The sequence below is a fragment of the Hemibagrus wyckioides genome, linkage group LG01 (assembly GCF_019097595.1).
Source record: "Hemibagrus wyckioides isolate EC202008001 linkage group LG01, SWU_Hwy_1.0, whole genome shotgun sequence".
In the NCBI taxonomy this organism is placed as follows: domain Eukaryota; kingdom Metazoa; phylum Chordata; class Actinopteri; order Siluriformes; family Bagridae; genus Hemibagrus; species Hemibagrus wyckioides.
In genome coordinates, this window is record NC_080710.1 from 12004037 (window position 1) to 12021931 (window position 17895).

General features: G+C 36.5%; 2 protein-coding genes across 7 annotated transcripts in view; both read left to right on the forward strand.

Annotated features, from left to right (window-relative positions):
• Positions 1–3084, forward strand: part of deptor (DEP domain containing MTOR-interacting protein) — a 31169-nt gene extending 28085 nt beyond the window's left edge. For 2 of the 3 annotated variants that reach the window (XM_058393443.1, XM_058393433.1), the window contains exon 10: positions 1615–1743. In XM_058393443.1, coding sequence (XP_058249426.1) covers positions 1615–1743 — 129 coding nt within the window. Of the gene's footprint in view, positions 1–1614; positions 1744–1830 lie in introns of those variants that run through there. The other variant, XM_058393451.1, reaches the window with a different exon arrangement.
• Positions 3085–13176: 10092 nt separating this feature from the next.
• Positions 13177–17895, forward strand: part of col14a1a (collagen, type XIV, alpha 1a) — an 86038-nt gene continuing 81319 nt past the window's right edge. For 2 of the 4 annotated variants that reach the window (XM_058389528.1, XM_058389537.1), the window contains exons 1-3: positions 13177–13354; positions 14312–14436; positions 17501–17617. In XM_058389528.1, coding sequence (XP_058245511.1) covers positions 14349–14436; positions 17501–17617 — 205 coding nt within the window. In that variant the 5' untranslated portion in view covers positions 13177–13354; positions 14312–14348. The remainder of the gene's footprint in view (positions 13355–14311; positions 14437–17500; positions 17618–17895) is intronic. The other 2 variants (XM_058389519.1, XM_058389545.1) reach the window with 2 other exon arrangements.

Sequence of the window (17895 nt, forward strand, 5' to 3'; positions counted from 1 at the left end):
CAATTACATTATAGAAAAGTTTCCAAAATGGACCTTCATAACAGATGGACATTCAGAACAGTCTTAGTAATTCACGATAGATAGATAGATAGATAGATAGATAGATAGATAGATAGATAGATAGATAGATAGATAGATAGATAGATAGATAGATAGATAGATAGATAGATAGATAGATAGATAGAAATAAGTAAAAGAATAAATGAAGAGAGTTGCCTAATTTTTCCTGACTGTGTTTTGTTTAGCTTGCTGCAAAACCAGTTTAGTGTGGATCACCCACCTCTGTTTTTTTCCTCATAATAACCAGCCAGCTATTTCTGAAGAATTGTACTCGTTATGGAATTAATACAACACTAGTCTTTGACGTCATCTATCTAATTATCTGAAGAAAAACCTTTTCCAAATATCGAGATTATATTTTATTATAATCTCAAATCAAGTAGAGGAGAAAGGGTTAACAGGACTGACACTGTAGGTGGTTTGCCTTGTTCTCTAGATGAGGTTCTTAACATTAACCCTCTGTGTGACAGTCGTTGGATTACGGCTGGAGCCACGCCAAGTCTAGCAACTCAGCATTTTGATGTAATTACAATGAGGGTCTAACGTTCCTGCTCACACGCAAATTAGAACCAGTTTATCACACCCACTTTCCTGTGTTTTCAGCACACTGTTCAAGTTATTCTGTTTATCAGAATTTTTTTTGTTTAAATGTATAGTTTTTTAAAATAAACTTTCCACGTTGTCTGACATTATATCTTGCTAATTAAATGTTATTAATTGAATCGCATTATAATTTACACAGTCGAGTTCAGGCTTTGTTCTTAATCTGGGCTTTTGTGTTTTTCCCTTCCTCTTCCCCTTTTCAGTTGCTGAGCTTGCATACACAGAGAAACAATAAATATGTGCTATATATGGCTAAGTCTATGGACACCTGACCATCACACCCATATGTGTTGTGGTTGCCTTGTTGCCACATAGCAGTCATACTTCCACAGTCACACTCCAAAAATCTAGCAGAAAGCCTTCCCAGAAGAGTGGAGGTTATATACACAAACATTCGGCCGTATAGTGTAATTGTGTATGTGTTTACTTAACTTAACTTAACTTAACCTAATTTAACACCATGTGACTTAAGACTAAGTATTTAAGAGCATGTCATTATAGATAGATAGATAGATAGACAGACAGACAGACAGACAGACAGACAGACAGATAGATAGATAGATAGATAGATAGATAGATAGATAGATAGATAGATAGATAGATAATTACATGGTCCTACGTTACTTTACATTAACAAGAAATATTCCAACATTTAAAAAAAGTCATTAAAACATATCTATTCTGGCTTAATGTTCTCTGAAACCTTTGTGTTCCCATCACATTTTGGATGTTCCTGTTTATTAATGTTTGAGATAACTGTACTACTGAAATATCTAACATCTGTGATGCTTAATATTTGGTCTTTATTAAGTTGCAAGAAACATCATGATATGTCTTATTATATGAAAACCAACCACTAGTCACATGCTTTAACAATTATTTACAATATTACATGAACCTTCAGTCCCAGTTTCTACTGGGTAACTCATTGGCTTGCTCTGTGTTCTCCAGGTGTGTCAGTTTGTGGTGTCGGTTAATGGGCTGAATGTGTTAAATCTGGACTACAGGACCGTCAGTAACCTCATCCTCACAGGACCCAGGACTGTGGTCATGGAGGTCATGGAAGAGGTGTGGAACTAAAGACGAGTTCTTCAGTCTTTTCTCCTTATTTTCCTCTTCTATTTCTCTATCAATCAGTCATTTGTTTTTTTCCCCCTCTGTGCACAGTGTCAGTGAAAATCTGTTTTGGTGGAATCTTCAGCAGAATGTTCTAGAGATCCAGTCATGTCAGTGGTCTTATCACTATTACTTCTAAATTCGGTGACTTCGGTGACACGACTTCCTGTCTGCGCATCACATCATTCTCCGACAGAGGAACAAAAGGGAAGTGTGTCAAGTCATGCCATCGTAACAAACTGTGTACAGATTGGAGAAATTGTTCTGCCTAGATTTATGATATGCTTCTTGAATACGGGAATCCATTCCGAAACTTTTTGTGTGTAGCATTCAAGTGATGACCAATAGCTTCGTTTAGGCTTGAGTGAGGTTTATGTGTAGCTGAGCAAGGCTAACAATATCATACTGTTGTGTTGCAGTGTTGCAGTGCAGTCGAGCATGGATAACAAAGTGTCAATTCCACACATTTTCAGGGCTAAGTGTCAATAGGTCATATTTTGAGACACCCGAAAGTTCTTTATCATTAGGATTTAAAAGGGAAAAGCTTTACCTCGGCAGTGTCAGAAATATGTCATGTTTTTGTTTTGGTTTTTTTGCATCCGTAAACTTTAATGAAGAAAAATGTTGACATTCAAAAGAAGAGCACTTGTATCTGATTTCTATAGGTCTTCAAGTTTTGTAAGTAAATATAGGACCCGTTTAAAAACATCATCATGTTGTAACCAATTTACACTGCAGAAAAATGTCAGTTTAGCACAGGAAAATATCTTGAAAAGAATAAATTGACCCTCTATGATAAGATTACATTTACCCAAATATAAGATTATTAAATCTGTTCATTTTTCTTTCAAGTTTCTTATTTCATGAGCAGAAAATGTTGCTTCTTTCGAGCAAAATTATCACGACTATCTATTTTTAAAAGGAAATGCTAACCAATGTTTTACTCCTTCCGATCTATCAAGATATTTTCACTTGCTAGGATGACAATTTTGACAGTGTAGTTAAAGTGAAAGCGTCTGCTAGGCAACTGGAAAGCTTTTTTTTTAAGCTTCTTTCATAATGTGAAACATACAGTAGCAATAGTGGTAACATATTTTTTCATATTAAGGTTCCTGTGTTTATTTCATTTATCAAGTCACACGTGTTAAACCTAGCATTAATACTCTTGAGTAATTTAACTGAGGTTTAAATGCTAATTTAATACGACAGCATTGAATCCTTGACTAAAAATAAGTCCACAGAAATGAGAAAAAAAAAAAGAAATAAATTACTCCGTGTTCCTAAATGTGGCCATTTTACAGAAATCTAATTTCAATCTCAGTCATAAATTGTACTACCTAACATTCACTAACATGTTGGTTTATTATTTAAGTATAAACCCCAAGTTTTTTCTAATTGGTATAGTCTATTAATGCTGAAAACAAATTACGGCTACTAATGCATTCAATAATATTAGTTCAGGAAACCTTAATGTAAAAGATTACCTCAATAATCAATGTTCTAAATATTAATAATAATATATGATAGCCATATTGTCTCATGTCTTAAAAATGATCGATAATATACAGTAGTATTTGATGTCACTTGCCAAAGTATGCAAGTGTAGCCTGCTATGAAACGCACATTTTTTTTTAAAGAATGATTTTAATGTTTAGGGAATGAAGCGTGGAATCTGAATCGGTTCGGTGCATGAGATTAGGTGTAAGGAGTGTTTGGTAACAGCTGAAAAAATCTATTGAGGGTAAATTAGCAGCGTTGGACTCACATGTATGATTCATACTTCTCTTAAACAAGTGCATCCAAGAAATTTCCACAGCCAATCCATTTCAGATCCATATTCCATAATCTCACTCACAGTGGATTTGTAATGATGTTCCTAGTTGCATGGATGACACATCATGGAAGTATCGGCACCACAGATGGCACTGAATTTGCAGTGCTTTTTGCCTTAATGACATTTATTTTGCTGCTAATCCTCATGGCTGGTGATCACCTAACTCTCTTCACTAAACATGGACACTTTTTTGTCTCAAGAGCTCTTTGTGATATAGGTGTTTTAACTGATTCTTACTGACAATCAGCTTTCTATTTCTGGGAATAAGCACTCAAACTATCGAGCATGTTTTCCCTGGCACATAATGGGGAATAGACAGAGGAGTGATATAAAAGTAACAGCTCACGAGTGCAGAAAATGTACAGATACATCATAGCAAATGTTTTATACACTAAAAGTGCATCTGTCTACAGTTTGTAAGGGAAATAAGCTGAAGGTACCACATGTGTGTTGTTTTTTTGTTTTTTTTGAAAATCATATCTTGTCTGTTGAAATGTTTTATTAAACCCCTTGATTTGAATGAAACACAGAACTGTCTTTTGTTTTGAGTGGTGTTAAAACAAGTCCTGCATGTCTTCACCTTACTGCTTAATGATCATTTCATTTCTATCTTTTTTTAAAAAAAATAAATAAATAAATAGAAAATCATAAATAAATCATCTCCAGATGAATCCTGATTTAAAAACGTTTTTAGATCATTTCCTTCAGGGATTTTGAGGCCAAATAAACAGTAGCGGATGCTTCATGCTGATTACAGGGAAGGCTAATGCTGCAATAGCGCCCCCTTGGGACTAAAGCTGTAACTTTTATACTGTATTTATTTTTGTGATTATATTACAGCGAGACAGGCTCATATTTCGTTTATTACAACTTGATTGTGCTGCTATTATGCTATTATGGTTATGTGATTATGAATGAATGCTAATTATGCTCTAAGCTGTAGTTAGAAATATTTCGATAAAATTCGATAAATTTACAGCTAAGTGTAAAAGTTTGCAGAAGAGGAAAATTACAATTTTATAATTTATTTAAAAATAGCATTAAAAATAAAAAGCACAATAATAAAAGCAACAAAAACAACAATACTACTACTACTACTACTAATAATAATAATAATAAGAAGAAGAAGAATTCAATCCACAATATGGGGAAAATCAACAGAGAAATCTTATAAAAGTGATTCAAATGTTATTTAAAGAAACCTCTTTAAATCCTAATGCTGTTCAGATGATGTGAGAGATTGGAGAAACATTGTGGGTGTACGTTATTAGAAAATATTGACATCACAATAAAGAAAAATGAAAGCCTGTATCTGTATCTGTTTTGTTACATAATTTTTCAAATATATCTTTTTTTAACATAACACCATGGTTAATATCTGGTTAGAGAATTTCAGCACTGTGTCTCATCTGCTAATGTCTAACAAAATAAAAAAAAACTTCTAGAAAGGTCTTTAGTCCACTTATCCCTGCACAACTATTTAGTCTTTCATATTCTTAAGTCTTAACCTTCTTTTCAATAGATAGGGTTTAAATTTCAGGTCTAATTCAGAAGCTGAGCTGGTCATAGCAAAACAATGATTTTTGTGAACAATTACGTGTTAAAAAATAAAACCCATTATTGCTGTATGGGCAATGGGTATGTAGTCTTTCATCTATGCTCTGTATTGTATATCCAAGGAGTCACATTATGATACTCGACAGCCCCAACAATCAACAAAACATTTCAGACATTTGAAGCCATTTTATCAGGTATTTTAAACACTTAAATACTTACATGCAGATTAAAATGATCTATTTAAACACCCCATTTCAGATTTTCATCCTACTTTGCTGTTATAACAACCTCCGCTCTTCTGGGAAGGCTTTCTACTAGATGCTGAAATGTGGATGTGGAATATTTGTTCATTCAGCTACAAGAGCATTAGTCAGTTCAGGAACTGATGTTGGTGAGGAGGCCTGGGGTGCAGTCAGTGTTCCAATTCATCCCACAGTGGGGCTGAGGTCAGGACTCACTTCACTCCAACCTTAACAAACCATGTCTTCATGGAGCCCACTTTGTGCACATGGGCATTGCCATGCTGGGACATGTTTTGTCCCTTTAGGTCCAGTGAAGGGGATTCTGTAATGTTACAGAATATAAAGGTATCCTTTATATTCTACATAACTTTGTAGCAACAGTTTGGTGAAGACTCACATAGGGGTGTGATGGTCAGGTGTCTATAGTGTAGTCACACCAAAAGTTTCTCCAAGAGAGTGTGTTTAATTAATTAATTTATTTATTGTTGTTTTGTCCTCTTCCATTGACTACGGTGTGTGGGTCTTATATGTCTTATTACATACTGACCACAAGAGGACAGCAGTGTTCTGCACACAGAGAGGACTGTTTCCCAGCAAGCAGATACGTAGATATTCCAGAAAGTACCTTTAAAGTCACAAGTATAAAAATACTTGCTAATTATGTTCTGCATATACCAAATTTCATCTATGTTGTCACAAACGTGTTTTTAAAACATATATTATGTTTTGCATTTTTCAGAATGCATCTGTGATGTCACAGCCATGTATTTAGAAAACACATATTGTGCTTTGCATGTTCCAAAATGCATGTGTGATGTCACAGACAGGTATTTAAGGCAAATTAGGTTTTGCCTATTCCAGAATGCATCTGTGATCTCACAAACATGTGTAAACAAACCAAAAAAAGCTAAATTATATTTTGCATATTCATGTTTTGCATAGTCATGATGTCTTGTACAGAAAACAGCTTTTTTTGTGATGTCACAAACAGGCTTTTAAAGCAAATCATTTTTGTATATTCCTGAAAGCATCTGTGATGGCAGAATAAATATGACAGAAGCAGCGCTTCAATAACTGTATAAGGCAGGTTTCCATCCATTTTCGATGGTGCAGTAGTAAAGAATTAAAATCCACTGGATGGAGCAGTCTGTTCCCAGGACTGGCTTTTGATCCACCATGACCCTAATCAGAATGGTTTCTGAAAATGAATAAATGAATGAATGGCTGGATGGATGAATGAATGAATGAATGAATGAATAGATGAATGAATGAATTAATGAGTGGATAGATGAATGAATGAATGAATGAATGAATGAATGAATGAATGAATAGATGAATTAATGAATGGATGAATGAATAAATGAATGGATAAATAAATGGATGGATGGATGAATGGATAAATGAATAAATGAATGGATGGATGGATGGATGGATGAATGAATGAATGAATTAATGGATGAATGAATAAATGGATGGATGGATGGATGGATGGATGGATGGATGGATGGATGGGTGGATGGATGGATGGATGGATGGATGGATGGATGGATGATGGATGGATGAATGAATGAATGAATGAATGAATGAATGAATGAATTAATGGATGAATGAATAAATGAATGAATAAATGAATGGATGGCTGGCTGGCTGGCTGGATGGCTGGATGGATGGATGGATGAATGAATGGATGAATAAATGAATGAATGAATGAATATATTCAAGAATACATTTGTGAAGTTTTTAAGATTAGATGATTAAATTTTTGGAAATTTAGGAATATTTCTTTGTCACAAGGAGAATTTTAATGTTACACAGAAGCAATGCTTCACTAACAGCTTTTATACCTGTATAACAGAGAAAACCCCCATCTCCTTGAGTTTTTGGTGGTGCAGTAGTAAAGACTTGAATTTTACTGGATGGAGGTGTGAAAAGTGCTGACAGTACGGAAAGTAACAGGATTGTAAATCCCAGAATTCTGAATGAGGGTCTCAGAACCTTGAAGGTCTTAAGAGCTTTTAGACTTTAAATGCCTGACTCAAGTTCTTCCTGGGCTACTTTACCTTCCAGCACTTAAAAAAAAGTACTGCTGTCTTCAGTTTGCTGTCTTCACACAGAAATGTGAAGGCACTGAGTCTAGGAGCAACAATAGAACTGACTGGTTCATGACATCTATTCTGATGGCAATAAATCTTGTAATATAAACATACACACTGGATTTTGGGAATCCTTCTGATGATAGGTGTGTGTTAACAGATGTAAATGCAAATAGGAACATAACACTTTTTCTACAAATTACAGATTAAAATTATTTGAAAATTATGATGATATATGATAATATAATAAATATATAATATATAACAAATGATGCATTTTATATATATATATATATATATATATATATATATATATATATATATATATATATGCAAATGCTCCTGTTTATTAAAGGATTTACCCACAAAAGAAATTCATTAGAACTGTTTGAAAGAAGAGATTAATATATAAGACATTAGAAGAAACTAACTGTGGTCAGTAAAATTCTTGTAGAACGGAGAAAACAGCAGTGCACTTGAAACACATAACATATTGGGAGTACAACAGTTCAAAGTGTAAAAAGCAAAACAGAAGTGTTTAGCATACTGGAGCAAATGAATACAAATTAGAGACCTTTTAAACCTTTACAATACTGTGAAAGGCAACAGTTTCTAAGATGAAAGCTAGGTTGTCTGAAATAGTGGTTAGTTTAATTTTAATTTTTCAGTTTACACCATCTTTTTTCCTGCACTTTCTGTTTACCTTGTAATGACAGAGAAACAATATAGAGGTGTATTATATATGTAGGAGGCCCTTTATGGTATTCTGTGTTATAACATGGTCCTGGAGGCATGATATTTTTCCTAGTGGTAAGTGAGTATATGGATGGGATGACAAAAAAAATCGAACTGACTTAAAGCATGTTGTTCTAGACTATACAATGCCAGTCAAGGTAAAGGAGTGGACTCAAGCACTCGCTGTTCAATAGGCCTCAGAGTCACAGTTACAGCTGATGGATGATTCTTATCAGATGTCAACCGTTGCTTGAACTGACAGGCTTTTCTCTCACCTGTAGTTCTCAGATACATTTGGCACCTCTCTGAAAACACTTTAACCCAGCAAATTATCTCTTGGTGTATTGTCCTGTCAGCTCACCTTTACTACTGCCAGGGTGGTCAGAGAATAAAATATTGCACAGGCTTTAGGTGGATGGTTCTGAATTCAATATCCTTTACTGTTGGCTTGCAACTTTTGACTGATGGCTTTAGAAAACTTAAATGAAAGGCAGACTAGACAACGATTGCCTTGTATCTCTTAGCACTTTACAAGGTGAAGAGACAGCTTAAGGAAAGCTTTATGAAGAAGATATCATAGCCCAAACTCTGCGTAGAGCATAGATTATCTTTATTGTGCTTGTTTGTGAAATGTTACGTTTGTGGTTGTTATATGGGTCGAAATGCTTTAACTGTGGGCTCATAACATTTGAGTGATGGTTATAGAAAACATGGTAGGATAGGTAGGGGAGGATATGCTTCAAATCTCTTACCTTTTTTCCCCCTCTTAGATATCTCAGCTCACCTTGAGTGCTGAATATGGATTATCTTTATTGCACTTATTTGTGAAATGTTACACATGAGGATAGTTTTCTTGACAATTATTATTAAACCTGGTCATAAAATGAATTTTACGGTGGAGAATCCTTGTTTACTGTGTAATTTAATACAAGCCTGAGCTGGATCTGCATATGGAGAACTGATCCTGATGAAATCCTGTGGGTTCAACTAACTTGAGATGAACTAGATCGTCATTATCATCTGAGTATAAAGCCATCAAATGCCTAAAAATAATAACGTTAACGTTACACCTTATTCAACTTATATAACTTTTTTTTGCATTTAATCCTGAACTTGTGCCTGGCCTTCTGCTGAACTGCCTGGTGTGCGTGTGTCTGTGCTGTACATTTTGTGCTCTGCAGCATTTCTAGAGTCATGCTGAGTGCTATTGACGGTCGTCCATGCTGTGTCCCACGCTTAATTATAAGACATAGAGCAGCGCAGGGTTCTTTTTGAGCCTGATGAATGCAGCCACTGATTAGCCCCCAATCCTTCATTATGGCCTGGCTTGTCATTTAGGAATAGACCACTCAGGAGTGGTTGAGCTTGCAGCTTCAGTGTCTCAGTTACAGGAACCAGGTGTCACCAAGCCTGAACTTTACTGGTGTGTGGGAAGCACTTCATGTAAATGCGAGCTGCAACTGAGAGAGCATGTGGAATTAAAACAAGTACAAACCTATCATAACTTCAGGAACAGTGTGCTCCTGTTTCAGAAGACTTTAAGATAGCGTCCCTGGAAAATGACTCTGAAAACCGAGAGTTACCTTTTTTTTTTGGCTTTTTTATATGACTGAATCTAGTTTAGAAAACTTTCTTTTATTCATTCTTCTTCGGTATGCACTCTAGTCTGCTCAACGCTGTGGTGAGCCCACAATTTATCCTGTGAACACGGAGCACAGGGCAGGAATTACAAACTTGATGTAGCTCCAGTCTTTCACAACCACATGTTCACACACTCATTCATACCTAGAGGCAATTTAGTCTGGTCACTACACCTGCTAGCATGTTTTGGTGGGAGGAAACCGTAAAACCCAAAAGAAACCACAGAGACATGGGAGAGACATACACAGTCTCCTGGTCTCAGGATCAAACTGAGGATCATGGAGCTGTGAGTTGGCAATGCTGTCAACTGCACCAGTCTGTTTTAGATGACATACATGATATTATTAAACCTATAATTAATCCCAGAAACCATCTTTCCATGGCTTCAATAAAGAATGATCATGAGATAATGTGCATATTGTATTCATTTTAAGTGTTATAAAGTTCGAACAATCTCAGCTGAATACCAGAACCTTTGCCAGTTCAATTACCAGCAATATAAAGCAATTATTAAATATGAATGCATTATGAACGAAAATTAATACAAGATTAATTATAGTCTATTTTCAGTGGGATACTACATTCGTTTCAGGAAGTGCCACTTTAATTGAGTATCAGTGTCAAAATATTTTTTATACCGCAATAGTTTTAAGTTTTAAAAACCTGCATATCTTTTCTGTCTTGAGATGTTCAGTACCACCTAATGTTATGCATGCTCAAGAATTTTTTGTTTTGAATTAGCCAGATTTATGCATCTTGATGACATTTTATTCCTTAAGAATTCACTGAAGACCATATGGTGTAGCATCGTCCACTTCTGTTCAACGCTGTGACTTCTCTTCATTGTTCATTTATCAGGGCCATGAGGCAGAGCATCAGTGCAAGGCTCTAGTCTCAGGAGACCCCAGTAAGAGACAGCAAAATTTTATTCGGTAAAAATCAGAAAGGGGAAATGAAGATGAGAATATGGGAATGTGGGGTGACACCCTCATATCTCAACATGGCCACTTGATTTACAGTCAGGGTAGGTCTTCATTTTCCACTTCCTAGTTTTGCTTTTACAGAATAATGTTTTTCTACCATTTCTATCTTTGTATGATAATTAATATGCAAATTTCAATGTCATTCAAGATTTATTTCATAATAAAATTCTGAGTTGACTCCAATTGTCATGACGACTTTGGATATTGAGCTCAAGTTTGTTCAAAAATAAAACTTCAAGTAATCCATGGTCTTGTGAGCTGAAAAAAAGGTTATTTTACTCAAAGTTTATATTACTCATGTATTTAAGGCAGCAGGTGAACTTCCGTTTCTAAGATTAACCACCATAAAATGTCTTACAATGTTGAAACGTCTTTCATGGACATGTTGGCGGTCTTTGGAGCTTGTGCTCCTTATCTAAACACTGTGCTCAAACAAGACCCGGGTCCCAAAGCCTCAAGTTTCATGCTAAAACCAACAAATAAGCCTTTACATTCATCATCATGTCTGAACCCCACACCCAAAAATGGATTCAGTTGGTTCATCTTGCTAACTTCAATTCAATTCAATTCAATTTTTTTGTATAGCGCTTTTAACAATGATCATAGAGGGGGAAAAATTTATAAAGTTTGAAGTCAACTAACTATTTTATTCCTAATGAGGAGCCTGAGGAGATGATATGAGGGAAGAAACCTTAAAGAGGAACCAAGCTCAGAAGGGAAACCATCTTCATTTGGGTGACACTGGACAGTAAATAATGTAAATGTAAATAATGTCCTTTCTACAACAGCAATCAAGGGCTCATGAGGAACCATTAGGTCAGTGTAGTTTTTGAGTTCATTATAGACACTAATTCCTTGCAGTCGCTAACTAGTGTTACCATTAGCGAAGTCTGTCATGTCTTGCCTCAAATTGCTTGAAAGTCAAGTTACAAATCTATAAGCCTGTGAAGTCTCCTCATGAAGATTTATGACGTAAATGACAAAATGACGTTTACATTGACATGATGTAAAATGACAGAAACAATGGCTTTAAGTATTAAATAAATATATAAGAACTAATATATACCTATTGCACCTTTAAGCTTGAAGTAATACCTATTGCACCTTTAAGCTAAAAGTAATACCTATTGCACCTTTAAGGTAAAAGTAATACCTATTGCACCTTTAAGCTAAAAGTAATACCTATTGCACCTTTAAGGTAAAAGTAATACCTATTGCACCTTTAAGCTAAAAGTAATACCTATTGCACCTTTAAGGTAAAAGTAATACCTATTGCACCTTTAAGCTAAAAGTAATACCTATTGCACCTTTAAGCTTGAAGTAATACCTATTGCACCTTTAAGCTAAAAGTAATACCTATTGCACCTTTAAGGTAAAAGTAATACCTATTGCACCTTTAAGCTAAAAGTAATACCTATTGCACCTTTAAGCTAAAAGTAATACCTATTGCACCTTTAAGCTAAAAGTAATACCTATTGCACCTTTAAGCTTGAAGTAATACCTATTGCACCTTTAAGCTAAAAGTAATACCTATTGCACCTTTAAGCTAAAAGTAATACCTATTGCACCTTTAAGCTTGAAGTAATACCTATTGCACCTTTAAGCTTGAAGTAATAGCTATTGCACCTTTAAGCTAAAAGTAATACCTCTTGCACCTTTAAGGTAAAAATAATACCTATTGCACCTTTAAGGTAAAAGTAATACCTATTGCAGCTTTAAGCTTGAAGTAATACCTATTGTACCTTTACGCTAGAAGAGCACATCATTTCAAATCTTACAGAAAGATCTAGAAGAAAAGCCTAGTGTTTAGTCCACAGGTGACAATGATCAGTCTTTGACAATGACTATAGCTAAACATATGAGTATTAAGTCAATAATAGCAAAATACATTCGAACTAAATAACAGATCTGTAGAATAAGACAGTAATGGACATGATTGATGATGTGCTGAGGTGAAGTGAGGATGTGAGGATGTTGTGAGGTGAAGTGAGGATGTGAGGATGTTGGGAGGTGAAGTGAGGATGTGAGGATGTTGTGAGGTGAAGTGAGGATGTGAGGATGTTGGGAGGTGAAGTGAGGATGTGGTGAGGTTCGCTAGAGCTCAAGTTTTGAGGCTCCCACCTTTTTACCTCTCGCGCGCTAATTGGTCGCGCGCTGTGGTTTTTTCTCCGCCGAGCTCGAGTGAGGATGAAACGAGGTGAAGTGCTGAGGAGCTGAGGAGGAGGAGGAGGAGGAGGAGGCATGGATAAGTAAGGACCGACCTAACACACACACACACACACGCGCGCGCACGCGCGCACGCACACAAATATATATATATATACACACACGGACACACACACACACACAGTCACAGTCACAGCACGAAGCTGGCTTTCGGAGCTAACTCTGGGGCACAGAAACGAAAGAAGGAATACAAGACAGAGCGTTTAATTCTCTGGGTTTGAATGAAAACGGATTTATTTCCCTTTCAACTGAATGGTGTGGCAGGTAAGAGCTTATTCTATCGACTCGTTTAATTTTAAGGGCAGAGAGAAAACTGCCAACAAAAGGCAGCTTCATTTCCATTTTCCAACCTGAGAGAAATTAGATAAGCAGGTTAGCGATAAATAAATAAAATAAAAACAAATAAAAATATCTAAAACTTGCAATTCAAGCAACAGGCTTTTGTTAGCTTTTATGGGTTCAAGTTAAAGATTAACCCTTGTTGTACTGCTGCCCTCTCAAGAGGCTGACTCTCCAGGGGTCATTTTGTGAAATAACCTCTGTTATTATTATTATTATTATTATTATTATTATTATTATTATTATTATTATTATTAGCAGCAGCAGCAGCGGCAGCCTGTGTAGCAGGTGACTATATAAACTGCATCTAAATCTATAAAGCTCTACAGCTATGCTTTGGGCTCATTTTAACCAGAAATCAAAACAATTGATTTATTTATTTATTTATTTTTTGCTATTGTTGTAGATCTAATATAACCACCCTGCCTTTAAGGCAAGACTTTCCCCCTCTAGCTTACTGAGTTCAGAAAAAAATGTAACTTCATTTTACATTCAGTAATACCCACAAATGGATACGTTTATTGGCCACTGCTCATCATCATCATCATCATCATCATCATCATCATTATCTGACCCTGATATAGTCCAGTATGGAAACTTAAAGTAAAAATAATCCTCTTGAGCAAGCCCAGGCATCTGCGTTCACGAAGCTCCGTCCAGCCTTCAGGCTGAATGACAAGAGCCTGTACAGATCTGCTTGTTCTTGTGAACAACAATAGCACTCAGGAAGTGGATTCTTATTGCCCGTTCATCACATCACAACAAAGTCCTTAGTGTTTCTGACCCACAGAATGGCGTGTCCCTGCCCCCTTTCTTGTCTCTCTTCGAGGCAACGTCCAGCAGCTTTAGCACTCCTCACTCTTCCTTTCTCCCTCGCTCTAGGTACAGAAAAGGCTCGTTGGCTCACTCGTCTGAAGGAATGCAGGTAGTCAGACTGAGAATGACCGTGTTGTGGCCGCTAATATTCCTGGCACTGGTGCAGTTTCCAGATCCTACAAAAGGGCAAAGTAAGTAATTGTTTTTGATCCGTAGCCTGCTTGCTTCCATGTGCAGGTTCACTTGAGGCATTTCTTACTCGCCTCATTAATCATGTGGACTGTCTTTTTTGTGTCCAGCACTTGAGCACATGTCCAGGTGAACAGTTCTGACATATACCTTGATTGAAATTTGTGTGTGGTGTTAATTGTTTATTTCAATAGTATCATTACTGTTGAACAGTCTTTAGAAAGTCCACAAAGAGAGAGTGAGAGAGAGAGACAGACAGAGAGAGAGAGAGAAAGAGAGTAAGGGGACAAAAAGAAATCCCTCCGGAGGACTTAAGTATATAATTGGTTGGTCTGCTTGGAAGGAGTTTTGTATTCTTATGAGAGGCCAGACTACTGCAAGGTATAAGCCTATCAATTATTTTCAGTCATTCTCTCTCTCTCTCTCTCTCTCATTCTTAATCCCAATTTCTGCACTCTTGGATTATTGACAAACAGGTGTACAGGCCTATTAGTATGAAGAACACTGTTTAGACTACTCCAGCTCTCTGTCTCATGCAAGATTTCCTTCATCAAAAGAGAGAAAAAAGTTTTTCTTTAGTGTGATTCCTGTCTGTATATGACTGAGTTTTGCCATGGCTCTGCGAAAAGCTTCATCATATAAGTATATAAAGTATATAAAGTATCCCCTGAGATAACTGAGACGAAAGCAGATCAAGCAGAAGGAAAAACGAGACAAGTATATGATATATCTTATAGGCAGAATGACGGTATGTGTGGCACTTTGGCATTCCGAACTGCAGCACCTGATTGAAGTCAGAGAGCAAATCCGCAGAATGGAAAATGTGTAAAAGTACAGAGTGCAAAACTTGCTGAATATGAATGGGGAATTTCAGATGTTGATGAAAGCCATTTTGAGCAGAATGTGATGAGGCTGTGTGGGAAGGCTATTATACCTGGCAGTATCTATCTTCAAGTTGTGATGAAATATGACACTATTCAGAGTGAACATCATTTCTAAGCAGACTGCATGGAATCTTACCTAAAACCTAAAAGGTTTTAAAACTCTGCACTTTTAGAAATACGATTTACTTATAAACCGGTTCAGTTTGATTTTACACGTTTCTCTGGAGCTAGGCTAATCTTTTTAGGGAAAGTGAGAATCTGTCACCCATCCCCTCGCCTGGCGCCTCAGCGCAGATTTACACTCTTTTTGCATCTCATTAATACCTCTGAATATGTAGTGAAACAGTCATGACCCGTCTGTCTTCTGTAGGCGTTAATATTTTAATTCCCCCAGCAGGGATTTCCATGTTGGTAAAAGATTAAAGTTCAAAAGAGGCCCATGTCATTTAAAGTGAGCAGAAGAGTGATGATAAAAGGAGTCTGTGGATTCGGAGTAAGTGCTCTCTGCCAAAGTCTTCAAATGGATGAAAAATAAGCACATCAAAGGCTGGTGGATTTGCGGCAGTATGTCTCCTAATATACAAAGATACGGGACCTCCTGCTCGTACCTTTTCGTTATCGTTTCAATAACCGCTCGTCACTTGTTACCATTAAGCCGCGATGGCAGAAAAGAGTTCCCCAAATGCAGTCACTTTGTCACAGAGCACTTTACTGTCAAAAAACCACCAAAGACATTTTTACGAGTAATCCTCTACGAAATGACCTGCTTTGCCACATTCCCTTCTGCAGCAGTTTTACATCTCAGGAAATGGCTATGACAGTGATGTACATTTGTATCACTCATGTCCCTTCATCCGAAATAACAGCAGTAGTCCAGAACTACTTTTTCAGGCACTTCCCCCACCACTTTGTCTTATATAAAATGTTTGCAATGTGCTCTTACACAAGCGGATTTTCAGTTCAGCATCCCTCAAAGGCACAGGTCCTTTTTTTGAGAGTGCAGGAATGAGTGTGGAGTTGATGGTCTCTTCAGAAATGAGTGTGGAGTTGATGGTCTCTTCAGAAATGAGTGTGGAGTTGATGGTCTCTTGAGAAGAGAGATCTCTGCCCCCTCAGTGAACAAATTGCAGCAGAAATCCAATCCACAATTTCAGGTTGGTGAATTTAGAGCAGTAGTTTTTTGCTCTTTTGTTCTTCTAGTTTTCACTTCCAGATACCACTGAGTAGTAGTGCTTGTGTCGGACTTGACTTTCTTTTTGAAACCATTCATCTTTACATGCCAACATTCAGTAGGCTACATATTCTTATCATTTCGTCTGTGTGGCAGCATGTAAAGAAATGATGGAGCTTCCTTATCTGTGTGTAGAATTAGTGAATGAAATAAGTGCTTTGGGATTTCAGTGTGTTTCAGCAGGAATGTGTGTGCACTGGGCGTGGTGGCTAAGCACACGTATAACACTTTACAGCTTTTTAAAACCGATTCACGTTCAGAAGGATTAGCTCTCCTCTGATGGTTAATTATTTTGGGAGACCTGACCTTTTGTCAGCTTTTAAAAAGCAAAAAAAAATGTTACTAATAAGGAGGGTTATAAAATGGTGCTCTCTTTACTGGCTTTCCACCTTTGTGAAATTAGTAGCTAGGGATGGGTATTGACTTAATGACAAGCCACGAGCTAGTTTTCACCTGCTCAATTTATTTAAAAAGAATACATTATGATGAATCATTGAATGGGAGAGAAAAAGGACATCCAAAATAAATTTTCTCCTGTTCCTAGAAAAACAGTTCATTCAATTTCTTTTTTGGTGTGTGTACGAAAATGGTAGAGATTTGACATTGATAAAATTGTTTTGAATAATACCTATCCCTGGCTATAAAAATAGTGTAGTAGTGTCTAACATTTTTTTATTTATTTTTTTTAAAAGCATCATTCTTTTCTCTAACACCAGCTTCTCAATGCTTCTCTTGGCCTTACTCACATTATAATATCCAGAAATATTTATATTTAGATATATTCGTTCCATAGCCTTTGCTGCTTCATTTGAAATATCTTTTGTTCAAATGCACCTGATATAGAAGTGCATGCGAGTATATTCCACATGGTCCCTGTAAAAGGTACAGGGCACTTAAAAAAATATTGGTTTATAACAAAATATAATTTTTTTTGACATGTTTCTCTTCCAGTTGCAGGCCCACGAAGACTACGATTTAAAGTCATGGGTCCTGACAAGTTGCATGTGTTATGGAAGGAGCCAAAGGGAGAAAACGATGGCTATAGATTTATTTACAGCAGTGTGCCAGGTATGTGATGAATGTGTATAAGGATAATGATGAATTGCTCTTCATTCCTTACTTTTAAGTGCCTGTTTGTGGCTGTTTGTACAAGCCAGGTACAAACCAGAAAAGATCCTATAACACTTACAAGCCTGCAATTTGCACACATTCACATAAAATCCTGACAGTTTCCCATTTAACCTGATGGCTCATATAGAGCTGCACATTATCACAGCTGGTTATCTCTCTCAGTGAAGGCCTTAGCAAAAAAAAAGGCTCTAACAAAGCACAGAAATGTCTGGTGT